This window comes from Sceloporus occidentalis, unplaced genomic scaffold (assembly GCF_023333645.1).
Source record: "Sceloporus occidentalis isolate IW3139 unplaced genomic scaffold, rSceOcc1.0.p SCAF_11, whole genome shotgun sequence".
NCBI lineage: Eukaryota > Metazoa > Chordata > Lepidosauria > Squamata > Phrynosomatidae > Sceloporus > Sceloporus occidentalis.
The window spans coordinates 13,335,750-13,349,730 of record NW_028316991.1 but is presented as its reverse complement, the minus strand read 5'-3'; the positions used below and the strand labels follow the sequence as shown (position 1 = coordinate 13,349,730).

The following is a 13,981-nucleotide window of genomic DNA, read 5'->3' as shown; positions in this document are numbered from 1 at the left end:
TCTTCTAGGCTTTTTAATCCTATTAATACATTATTAGCATGTTCTTGCTTCAAAATGCCTCTCTCCATTTCTTATCACCGGCCACAAAGCAACCTCTCAGGTTTATGGCTATACTGAATTGCCTAATTGCATTAATCCAGTCCCTATGTAGTATTACCTGTAGATCATTCTCCCAATCTTTTAAAGCTGGAAATGTAAGTGGATTCTAATTGTATGCAATCATAAATCAAATTTGTATTTCCTAAACGATCAAGTGTATAAAAAAACTTCAGTAGGTCACATAGTTAAAACCCCTCCACAGCTGCACCCCCAAAACAAACATTTCGCTCTTCAGCCATTAGAAGTGTTGGAAGGCACCCATAAGAGATTGTAATATTGTTTCTGAGCCACTATGGTTAGTATATTAGATTAAACTCTAAATCTGCCCAGTGGTTCAGAACAGGGAATCACATGGAAGAGAATGTACATGTATCCTACCTTATAATAGTCATACAAAAGTCCCAAAGCAGCGGCGCTGTCTTCATCTCCATTTATACTCATCATAGCCTTTGTAGCTGCTGTCAAAGGATTTTCCAGGTAGGACTTCCATGCCTCATCCTCACTGGTGTAGGACCGTAGGGTATTAAAAGCTGCTTCATTGGGAACCACAACCACAAGCCTTTTACTAGAAAAGCATATGAAACTTACAGTTAGATAAAAATGTACATTATAAATGATATATACACAAATATATACCGTACTTATATAGTATACTTTAATCATAGCTGGGAATTTCCCAGGCTGGCTAGGAACCCTTTCTGTTCTATTTGAGAACCAGGAAAAGTAGGGTGCTTCAGGAGGATAGCTGTGCACAGGCTTATGGCAACCACCTTAAACAACAGGGGGGCTGGGGGATAAACATTTTTATTTCATTCCCCCCTTTATTTATCATGTATGCATGTGTGGCGTTATTTTTGTGTGTGTTTCACATAGATTTTGTCTTAGTGTGTGTTGAAACTGTTGTCATTTGTAATAGCAAATAAATGTAATATTGTAGTGTAATGTAAAATTTGAAAAAGTGAACAATTGTGACAATGTGAGGCTGAAGCAAAGGGGGGATTTCAAAGTCATTCCTGGGTGATGCAAATTTTGTCTCGGATAGATACAAGAAGATAATCCTTTTCAATGACTATATGGCAGTTTTATTAATCTCTATGCAAATAACAACGATGCATTAAAAGGAATCTCGAGCCTCTTGCAAAAAGGCAGGATCATGTAAAAACGTGCATATACAAATCAATATCCTATACTTTCAGACAGTCTCAACTACCTTTGTTTGGAATACAGCTATAATTCAAAAAAAAATAAAAATAAAAATGTGAAATGCATAACACATCTGATAACGCTTACGGTGGCAACAGTGAGTTTAGTTACGATCATTACATTAATGCTGGGAAATGTTTTGGTGAGGCAGAAGGATAAGCCAACATATGTAGTATATGAATTATCCTGTGTGCAGGTTACGGGGAGCACAATGAAATCATTATTAAGAACAACAAAATGTGTTCACAAAATAAAATGGATAGTAGATGATAGATTCAGGGCATGCAGTTAAGTAATGCAATCAAATATTCAAATTGGACAGTTGTGATCCATGGGCCGTCTTTCAATAACCGATAATAAGCTAGGTCACGGTAACCTTGTAAATGAACTTTTATTCTGCACCACTCCATACAGTCTGCCACATTTTGTCGTATTCACAGAAAGGGTTCCACAATTCATCTCAGCAATTCGAGAGTTGGATGTATGCAGGTATACTCTGCCTTACTCCGGGCAGACAAGCACATACAAGCAAATATTTAAAAAAAGAAACAAAAAAAACCATTCCAATCCTTGCTCCTTTTTAAATTATTAACGATAGTGACATCACTGTAACTTCCAGCATGTTACCCCATGGATGAAAGACGCCAGGCTGTAATCGAGTGATGCTGAACAAAAAGTTTTTACTACAGTGATCCAGCCGATCATTGATTTTAAAATAAATTGAAAAAAGGTTGTAGGAAATTCCGGTGCTACGTATCAGATCAAATCCAACATGTATAAGACCCGGCACTGTCTCCAAATGTGAGTAGAAAGCTGTCCCTCTGGTTTAACTCAAGAATCCTCAGACCTTTCCTTCAGTAGTCCAAAAAGGGTTAATCTCAAATCAAACATGTACTCTAAATCTAGTTCCAATCATAATGACCTGAGCAGGATCCCTGGCTCTAAAGGATCTCATTGAATTCAGGAGATGCTGTAGGACCAGGTGAATAAAGGTCAATAATAAGTTATCTTGAGATGTTGTAGCTTCATCCATAGTAATTTATTTCCTCTCGAGAAACAAGGGATCAATCAGATACATGTGGTTTGCATACGAAAAACATTACAAGTTGGGATTGGACTGTAATGAGAGCAAAGAATGTTTAAGGAATCCTCTTGTGTAGACCTCACTTATCTTGAAACTGGTAGGGTGCAACATCAGGGTTTCTACAACTTCAGACTTAAAAGTGATCAGACAAAGGTCTCACGCTGGAGGCTGCCCTGTCTTTGTGTTCCACAGACTATCAGGCTTGAAAACTATTTTGAAAATATTTTTATGAACAAAATTATAAAAAGGTAGTCATCAAAAAGGAAATGTGATGTTATGAGTTACCCACAAAGGCCAGATTTTTGCAAGCTCTCAATAGTGTCATTTGCACACTATCTATATTAGCTTTTCTTGGAATTAAGAATTTTAGTTTATTTTAGTTTAATTATAGTTATTTGGCTGCTGATGCTAGTCCACCTATTCTCAAGGTTAAAATGTGTAACTAAATGTAGCATTAGCGGCATCATTCTTAATACTGTTGAACGCCTAAACCTGTCCCAGAAATAATTAACTTTATACATCTTTACATCATTTTGCTAGAAGCACTTGTCACGTGACATCACAAATGGGTTGTTGCCATAGAAACTGAAAAGCCTTTTTAAATGTTTGTGTTGTTCCTGTGCGACTAAACCTTTAACCCCTTAAGGACCGGGCTCATTTTTCGTTTTGTACCCTGTGGGACCGAGGCTGTTTTGACACTTTTGTGGTGCTTGTGTTCAGCTGTAATTTTCTCCTCACCCATTTAGTGTACCCACATAAGTTATATATTGTTTTTTTCAGGACAAGATGGGCTTTCTTTAGATACCATTTTTTGATTGTATCATCTTATTTACTATAAAAAAAATAAAAACAACATGGTGAAAAACTGAAAAAAACAAAACACATTTTATGAATTTTATTTGAAAAATCTTTTACTCACCTAAAAAAGCAAGTAAAAAAACTAGCTAAATAGATTCTACTACTTGTCCTGAGTTTAGAAATACCCAATGTTTTTATGTTTTTTTGCTGTTTATGTAAGTTATAGGGCAATAAGTACAAGGAGCGTTTTAGGATTTTCAAATCTTTTTTAACAAATCTGGTCAGTCTGCCCTCATCTCCTCTTTGGAATATCTTTGAAGCCGGTTAACTCAATTTAACCCATTCAAACCATATATTTTTGAAAACTAGACCCCAGGGTATTCCAAATGCTGTTATTTTAACCTTTTCCATGCACCAATTATAGAACTACACTTTGTCAAACTTTGTAATAGTAATTTGTTTTATTTTTTTTTTCACACAAATTGTACTTTAGTTATAGATATTCAGGTTCTGGTATATGTCACTGTCAAACAACACCCCAATGTGTGTTCAGGAACATCTCCTGAGGGCAGTGATACCCGACATGCATGGGTTTGTCGGGTTGTTTGAGATTTAAAATGCCACATTTGGGAAGTGCGATTTTTTTTATATATTAGACACCCCTTGGGTCTTTGAAGTGCTTTTATTTTAACTCTTTGTTGAGATTTTTGAGAAATTTTAGCACTTGCTCAAAATAAACTTTATTTTTTTATTTTATTTTGTTAATACTTTTTTTATATTTTTTTTACACATTTTGCTGGTACTGGATGGTTCATCAAGTGACATCACTGCATAATTATTTTTAAATGTTAGCACATTTTTATGTTTTTTCATTTATATTTTTTTTTTTATATTTTACTAATCACATAGTGATTAGAAAGCTGGGTTCCATTGACTTGCTTGGTTGAATGCAGTACCTGTATTCAACCTGCAAGTGGAGCCAGAGTTCTCTAGAGGGTCTGGAGACCGTCTAGCGAACTCTTGCTTCTTTATTTTTTTTTTTCCCGGGCCGCCGCCATCTTGCTGATGGCGAAGATCACCGGCAGCTGTAAGTCTTTGGTGTCGCTGGATGCCTCCTGATCGAGGCATTCCAGCGACACCATTTAAATTTAGGAGGCGATCGTTGATCACCTCCTAAACGCTTTTAAAACGGGCGTCCCGGGGAGGGGCCAGACATGGCCCCCGATGCCGATCTCGGCGTTACTGAATGCCTCGACATCAAGGCATTACAGTAACGCCGTTTAAGCGAAGAAAGTGATCGTTGATCACTTTCTAAGCTTATTTAATTTTTTGACGGTTCAGGACCGTCAAAGGTCATTTAGTGACCTTCTTGTCATGACGGTCCTGAACCGGCAAAGGTCGCGAAGGGGTTAATAAACAGATCTGTCGTTTTATTTGTGCATCCTACCAGCGAAGGTTATTAATGCTTTGTCCTAAAGGAGTAAAGTCTTTAAGCTTTAAGGTCGGGGGAATGAATTCTCCCTAACAGTTAAATTGAATTTAAAGGGCTTTGTTTCTTCTTTAATTATAAAGTGGATCAAGTTGATGCTCTTTTTGGCCGGAAATGTATTCAACTTCGACAAGTGACACCAAGATTGTTCTAGTTTGTTAATTTCATTTAACGACAACCTTTTGGCTCTAGTCTGCTCATTTCTCCTGATGTAAGGATTAAAAATAGCTGTATGCATATCCCATGCATGTCCCTCATTGTATTAGCCACTACCACTTCTGATGGGAGACTGTTCTATTTATCTACCATCTTCCTTACATTACATCTAAACATCTGACCCTTTAATTTTTGTTTAAACATTTCCCCTCCTGTACTTTTTAAGTATTTACATATTTCTATCACATCTCCCCTCTCTCTTCTCTCCTCCAAGCTACATATACCGAGATCTATTGGTGTTCTTATTCTGCAAACGATTTAGCATTTCTCGCGTATGAAAGGCTACATTAAATATTTTTTGGCTTTAAACTTGGAAGGATGTCACATAGTTTTGTGTACAGTTGGGCTTTTCCAAGAAGGCTAACATTTACAAAAGACGTTACGCAAGCATGCAAATAAAGGATGCCATTAATTAGAAACTGGGGGTTAACTGAAGCCAGATGCAAATTCTCCTTGTAACCGTCAAAAACTCTGAATCATTGGACTCATTGGGGTATATGAAAAGGAAAAAAAATCTAATGTATGCTTAAATCAACTATATAGTTGTGCTGTGTTAGTCGTAGAAAGAAAAAAGAGCACATTTGATAAATATGATATATTTATTGGCTAACTGAAATATAATAGATTGCGAGCTTTTGAGGTCACCAAGTGCTCTTCTTCATGATATGTCCAGATTAAGACACTCTTGGTTTCAATTTGTTCCTGGAACGGACCCCTAGATCTCTTTTGGTTTTTCCCCCACAATGAGATTAAAAGTTTTTTCTTACTAACCCTGGCAATTTTATTTTATTGAATTCTACCCTTAAACACCATTTTTCAGACAAAACAAGTTTTCAAAATATTTCTTTATTGTGGGTACATTCGTTTTTATTTTAGTGTATCTGTCCTGCCCCCATGCCTATAACAAGCTGGGGGGGGAGTAATAAAATGTCCTCTATTTCCCTTTTAATAAACCAGGATAGCTTAACCCAGACAGGGCCATATATAAAAATGGTGGCGCTTGTCCAATGCAGCTACCTTGTGGCCCTATGCCACTCAGAGTATGCGTGTGTGAACACAAGGATGTCATGTAAATGACAATTAGCTGTTCTATTTACTACCACCGCCATCATTCACTATTCTAGCTGCCCAGCCACCCCAACCCCCGCCACGCAAAAAAAATTGTCTGAATTGAGTAATTACCTACACTCCCCCTGAAATTTTCCCATTATTGGCTTTAGACTTCAGGTTACACGTTATTATCATTAATCCTTAAAGGATTTGTCATATTGATCTCAGTTAAAGGTGCAGCACATACACGCCCAGGCTCCAACCACTCTTCATGCAAGAGTGTCTAGGACAAAACCCAAGTCACGAGACCTGTGTGGAGTGTACAAATAACACAAATGACTTTGACCTATCTCTAATCTATGCATACATCTCTACTATCTGGACTATACCAGCTGTTTAGGAGGTTGTCAAACACTGGAGACCTTATTAGCGTTCAAGAACCTTCTACACAGACCATGATGAATGGACATTTGTACCAATTACTATAAAATGTAATGAATTTTGTGAACATGTGCATTATAAATATAGAAAATAGTTTCAAGAGGACATTGAGGCCATGTATAATATGCAATTCCATTGGAAGCATCCTAATAAATGGGAAAATTGGAATGTTATGCCAGAAACTTGTTCAGGGGTCTCAAACTATGACTTTTTAGGTATCTCAAAAAATTAATGCATCCTCGTGTTAATAGAAGTGATTTCTCGCAATTTGATACAGCTGTCTTATCCTAGGCTGGAATCTCCTGGCCTTCCTGTCTGTTTCCATGCCTCGCATCTGTCCCGATTCATGTAGGACAGTCCCAATTTTGTGGGCTCCGTGTCCAGAATCGATGACCCATTCCCATAACGCGACGTTCTGAATGCTTATTTACCTCAGTTATTCAGTTGATCGAGCAACACATAGTAGGGGAAGATACATAAGTGCAGGGTGGCCACGTCAGCCATGGTTTCCAGGACATGTGGAAGTTTTTCATATTGATGACCAACCCAGGTAAAGTGCTGCCCTTCAGTATGGGGGGTTGTATAGACTCATGGAAGGCGAACAATTAGTCAGTTAAACATCAGCATACCTGGGAACTCTCCGGGTTTGACACGCCCTGCCCATTTCCCCTTTAAACGGGGGTGTTTCCCGCTGCCGTCAGCAGGATCGCCCGCCGACATCAGCATGCCGTCCTGGCTGCGTCCCGCGAAGGAAGGCTCCTGGTAGCCAAAGCCCAGAAGTTCCAAAGGTATGTACATCGGTCATACTGCAGGGTAGCACTTTATCTGGTCTGGTCAGCAATATGGAAAAATGATATGTGTCCTGTAAAACATGGCCAATGTGGTCACCCTACACAGGTGACCCTAACGTCCCCACATCGGCCCTGAAACTTTGTACGCACCTTATAAGCTTGCTAAAGTTCACATTGGAAAGCTATTTAAAAAAAAATAATGTGAAAGAGAAACATTTTAAGAGCATTTTTGGGGAATTATAAGGTTTGTTCACAAATTGTCGATGGCACATAATACACAAACAAAAATACATAAGTAATGTACCTTTCATAGATAGGCAGCATATACAAAGTAATCAAATTCAAAAAACAAAAACATAAAAACACAATAATTAATTATTCTTTATGATAAGAAAGTTAAGGCCATCTAATTCCCCTTTTCTAAGGAACGATACGACAGTATACTATTCCTGGGAACTCAAAATGTGTTGATTTTGACACTCTTTTAAATATTAACCATTTCAATAGTTTGCGTTCATCTTTTTATGCAGGTCAAGTATCGACGTTGACTTAGGCAATGGGAATTTTGCATCAAAGGGAGTGGGACAGAGTTTAGCGATACGTCTGGCTGTTGTGTTTTCGATGATTTGGGTGGGGAATGGCATTTAGGAAGAAGCCGTTATCGTGTTGCAGCTTGTGTGAGAAGTTGAGAAAGTGTAGAAAGTCAAAGGGGGTGGAGGTGGCATAAGTCTGTGAGAGACTGCAAGCGAGGAGGGGAGTTCCTCTGCCTCCAGGCTGATGCTAGGTTGTTGGGTTTGTTATCAGATACAAAGACTACTTAAAGATAGCAGCAGAGAAAAAAAAAAAACATTGTGTGTCTTAAAGTAAACAAGAAACACATAAATTAAAATAAAAATAGCAAAGATATAGCAGAACCTCAGCGAACACAGACTTAACAAGAATCCTGGGTTCCCCTACCCATTGTGTTGATCACACACACACACACACACACACACACACACACCAATATGCAGCGATTTTTAGTGTGCAGTGTTCTACGCAGTGATCCTTAAGGACTACATAGAGGGTTGTGTTGGGCAAACTTGTTAAAGAGAAGAACCGTTGAGTTTCTTACGGTCACTTTTCAAGCCAACTGTGGAGAAAGCCACCTGTCTTAGCATCTTTCTCTAGAATGATCTCTTGTACAAAGATAATGCTCAGCCTTGCCATTGTGGCTTATTAATTCCGGGTTACGTTACTCTGCGTCGCATATTAGAGAAGCAGACAAAATATAAGGTCGCGTATTAGAAGAAAAAAAAAAAGATTTTAATAAGGATCCTCAGTTTTCAAAAATCATTTGCCTGCTTCAAGTACCAAAATTTAAGCTTGGTCAGTTTGTGTCCCTGATCGTAGAGAAAATACATATATGTCTATTGTTTTACATACGTAACCTTGTAACTGTTCCCCAAGAGAAACCTCGATATATTCTCCCTAGTAAAGTAAAGTAAATAACCACAGTTTCTTCGCTCCGGGTGTAACAGAGTAAATGGTAGAAAACGTATCACCCCCTGACGTTCGTATACTTGCCGTTGCAGGTGCGGTATTGTTGAATGTAAACTTTGCTTTGTTTTGCACACACGCAACCACCGAGCATCCTCTTTGTTTTGCTTTACTACAACACTATTCAATTCCAATAATGTTAATTATTAACTACAGTCAAAGCTTAATTTCTGGAAAAGTTAAATTGCTGGAGGACTTCTACATGCAGGAGAAAAATAAATAAATAGATGAATAAATAGAAATTAAATGTCCCTCCTCTAAATGTGCTTTTTTTTTTTTTTTTTTAAACATTCTTATCACGACATCAGATAGCGGGATAGTTTATTATAAAACACGTATGATTGTGTGACATTCTTTTTTTAATCTGGAAGAATAATTCTTCAGTTGCGCTACATTGTGTTCAGACGCCTCTATGCCCCCCCCCGCTTGATGATGTCATAAACACAGCTAGCTCACTACCACTATTTAAACCGCACGTTACTTTAAAAGGGGGGTTGTCACCCTGAAACTATTGAATTTCACTCAATCAATGTGTCTCAGCAGACTCTCAAATTTGGTGATATCCCTCTTCTTTTTGTTACGACAAAGGAGGGGGGATGGGGTGTAAAAGGATCTAGAGGAACTAAAAAGCGCTTTTAGAAAAAATAAAAAACAAACAAAAAAAAAAAAACATTTTATATTATTCAAATTAAAGCCAAAATTAAGAATTGTTGTTTTCAGTTACTTGCTGGTATTTAAAGCTATTTTGTACAGATTTCATGATTTAAGACATATTTTAATCCTCACAGCTCATCCTTTAATCTTCACGAAGAGACGCTTCTTAGAGAGAGCGTAGTTTAGAGCAATCATCGTCATAGTAAGTAAATCGTGTGTAGTCTTGTATCTGTTCCTGCTGCCCCTTTAAGTAACAAGTATCAAGGGGTTAATCCGTAAATAGTTTTTTTAGCAAATCCCAGAATTAAAGCTCCCTTTACATTTGGTCTGGAAATGGTTAAACATTCCTTAAGATATTTTCGGAACACACTGGTTTATTTCATTGTGAATATTAATTCTTTTACACGCAAATACATAATTCAGTCTTAAAAAGTATTGTGCATTAATATATGGATTACATATCTTAACCGTCTTATTCAGTGGAGCTCCCACCAATATTTAAAACATCCTGTGTTCCGCTTACTATAATGTTTGTAGGCATCTGCAAATATGAGTATGTGTTCTAGCTCTGTTATCTTAGCCCATTCTAGTAGACATCTCTTTGAAATGGCCATAAATAAGTCACAAATTTCCATAAAACATCTTGATAAAGTTCTGACAACTAGCTAGTCACTCGCAAAAAGAAGTCCCACGTTGGCCATTGGAAATGTTTGGACATCCGCAAATGTTGTGCGCATTTGGGAACCACATTAAATGTATTTAATTTTTTTTCCAAAACTAATTTTCAGATTAATTCAGTCCTCTTTCATTTTCTGACTAATTTCTAAGCACAGTTGAGTTTTGCTTGAGCTATAACATGCTCTTATTTCACAAAACCATTTATTTACTTCTTCAGGTGGCAGGTTTTGTAGACTTGATGTAAGGATGACGATTTTCTAAATATCCATCGGGGAATAATTATCAACACTATTATAATAGTTTGCCAGGTGTTATTCCAAATATTGGACTTTAAAAGAAAATATCTAAAAAAAACCCTAAATCAGTTTATTGACGTTATAGGCAATGCAATTAGTGTCTTTACTCCTGTGCACACCAACATGCTACAGCAGGGACAGCCAACACAGCAACTGCCCAACCACTTCCTTGCATGGTGCTTTTAAATGAATGTCGATCATTACCATTGGTTGATCTGTACCTCTGAAGAACATGTGATTGGCTACCCTTACGTTAAACGCTAGATTTAACTATCTTTGCCAATACAATACATATATTTATGGAGTATACCAAGACTAGAATTGGCAGACTAAGACAAACCTGCATGCAGTCACATAAAACGGGACATCTGCGGGTCATCCAGCAGCCAGGACATAAACCTGCTAATCAGGACTGTCCCAGAAAGTGAGGGACCACTGATGCTCTGTCTTACCTAGGAGACTTGGTTCAATTTGCATCCCTTAAACCCCTAAAAGTTCAACACCTTACTCGATACATTGGGATAAGAAAAAAGCAGGGCAAGCAAGTGGATGCTGGAGGAAAAAGGTAAAGTAGAATGGAAATACATTTTGGGGGACTAACCAAGAATTGAGAGAAGTGTCCTATTCAGAAATTAAAACTGATGTGTTTAAAAATAATATTTACAATAGGTACGAGAAGTTCATAAAAGGCACATATTATATACATCATACTATGTTTTGTTGGTTTTTTTCACCCCTGAGAAAAAAATAAACAAATTCACATTAGTCAATATAAGGAGGTCATTCTGAAGGTTTAGTTTAAAAAAGAAAAAGCCAAAGATTCTCGAACATAAAGAAGAAGAGCCAGCTGGCTATAAGGAGTCTTAGCTCCAGCATGTATAAATATTAGTGTTGTCAGCTTTACAAAACACACCCAAAGTGCTTGCGCTTTCCTCACCAATATCCCTCCGAGTATGAATGCATCCCATTATTCTACAGCCCTAGAAGCCCTTGTCTAGTGCAACAAACCCCATAAACACACCACTAATGCACACAGAAACCATCCGTTCTTGATTCATAACAAATGGTGTAATGAGGGCATTGAAATGTCCAACTCTCTCTTAGTTGGCAGGTATACAGAGTTAAAAATTTAATTTTAGGACAAATTTCATTGACTCCCACTTGACGATCATACTACATTCGATCATTTCATGGCGACTAACAGCAGGTTTTGGGTTAGCTATTTATTTAACAGCGTTGACTTGTATTCCTCATTATACGGTGCTCCTGACATGCCCATAAAACACAAAAGATGTTTCTTTTAATCAGTGCTGCCAATTATGTTCTCTGTAGTAAAAGGGTCAAAATAAACCAGATTTAACATGTTTAAAGACTATGCCTTAATAGATCAAGATAAAACCGGTTTAATGATTCATGGAGATTATTATTAGATTTCATCATATGGCACAAACATTTAAAAACAATGACAGTCTGCATCTACCAGTGGTTCAGTTAACTCATATAGGCTTAAAGGGGCACTCCAGCCATCATATGCATATTAACCTCTTAAGGACCTAACATTACTTTCCAGCAAAAAAACACTAATTCAGGCCGTGGATATATTGCCCTCTGATACTGTCACCCATTGTGGCTCATCGCGCCTGTGGACCCAACGAGAGCCACTTCCATGCATATGATTAAAGATCCCGTGCCACATGGACAAAACATGAATTGTACTATTATACTAAACAACTAAACTTTAGCAGAACTGTTATTTTTAGTATTTCCTCTGAAATCTAAATAAAAAAGAAACCTTCACAAAGTTTTTTTAGCGCTTATGACAATAACAAGTATCTTTTCAATTAAATGTTTCCATCAAAATTACAAAACAGGAAAAACTCTCCTTGATTGAAAGATGCGGTGGGTTCGGGCGTTCAACGGGACTAGGAATGGTGTTCCTAATGCTGCATTTAATTACAAAAGTTTTAAAACATTATTACAGTAGTAGCCAATGTATGCTGGCAAAACATCCGTGCTCAGGCCACATACATGTTACATGTGACAGGCTGCTGCTACTGACTAGAATGGGATTTCTACTGGACACGTGGTAGAAGCATACTTAGGTATGCTCACTACTTTCAATAGAAGAGGATTGGGAGGAGTTAAATAAGACAGAAGTCATCTAACTCTGGAGTGCTCCTTTAACTAGCGCTAGTACTGAACGAAAGAAGTGGATATGATAATTAGAACAGCAGAGACCTTTGGCAGGATCACTCCATCTTGTTTTTCTTAATACCAAATTACGAAATGATTGGTCTTTTAGTGTATGGCAGAAGAAAACCATAGACTGATTATTTCTAACAGAATTTTCCATAAAAACACCGCGCATTGCTGCACGGGCAAATATTGACTTCCGGAACCCTATCACAAGTCTTCTTTCACTAACAGTTCATGTTGACAAAAATAAGTACTGGGGGATTAAACCTTAAATACAGAAAATGGCTTTGGGAAAAACAACATTCTTTTAAATAAACAACAGCCAAGTAAACTTGTGTTATATCTTTAATAGTATTGGCCAGTCTATGTAAAAACCCAAAACATTTCTATATATGACCAAATCTGGCCATTAAGAATAAGATAAAGTGTATCCGGAATGTTCTGTTTCAGCACAATGACTTCAATAAAAATTAAGAGCCAACCTCCATGAGCTTCTTCGGCAGGAATAGTTTGTCTGGCCCTGTATAATGTATAGTTATATACATACTATTAAACTTAAATGGGCCATCACAGCCCTTCATCCCGAAGAAACTTGTCACCGTTGGCTTTTCATAATGGATAGTAAAGTAAGGGAACTGAATCCACAACTGTCCTGTAAACTGAACTGCCAATTATCGCTTAGTAAATAAATGCCACTTAGGGTAGTTGGTTAAATGTGTTTTTGGCCAGTACGTTACTATGCCATTTCCCCTGACCTATCAAGTGCATCAGAACATTAAGCAGATCTAGATCAGAACAGATTCCTGCTTTCAGCTGAAGGTTGCTTCATGGCAAAACTTGTACATTCTTGAATTGTTGGGCTGAAAGACAAAGCTATCAGAAGAGGTAATGTCTGAAGCAGAAGTAGTTAAGCTCAACTTCAAACAGATGCTTAAATATGAGCCTAGGCCAAACTCTGCAGGATCCTGTGAGTTCTGTACTTTAACTCCAACCTCCTCGAAGCTACGGCGTATCCAAAGATTGCCAGATGGGAAGCAAATCAGGAACTTAGTTAACTTATAAGACTTGTGAGTTTTTTGAGATACAGATAGATTTGAGACATTGCTATAGCATGAGAAAGAAATGACTATTTGACTGGATATCTAGAATACAATATTCTACAATTGCCCAATAACATTTAGCAGCCATTTCAGCAATACATAGATTGCTGTTATTACTAATCGTTAAAATTAGTTGAAACACAGATGTTAAAAAATGATCTGAAAGAAAAGTAATATGGCTGTATTAGCCTATGAGAAGATGGAGTCTGTAGTCAAAGTGGATACATTTTATTTGGCCAATTTACAAAAATATATAGTTACGTAAGCTTTCAGAACCTCAGCAATCTCTTCTTCATTCCATCTGAGGAAAAGACCTCTGATGTCTTTAAAACATGTGACTCTACATC

At 37.4% G+C, this 13,981-nt stretch overlaps 1 protein-coding gene across 1 annotated transcript in view; it reads right to left on the bottom strand.

Annotated features, from left to right (window-relative positions):
• Positions 1-13,981, bottom strand: part of LOC149305603 (grainyhead-like protein 2 homolog) — a 56,798-nt gene that overhangs the window by 29,867 nt on the left and 12,950 nt on the right. The window contains exon 2 of the mRNA XM_089477592.1: positions 478-664. Within this exon, the coding sequence (XP_089333718.1) occupies positions 478-664 (187 nt within the window). The remainder of the gene's footprint in view (positions 1-477; positions 665-13,981) is intronic.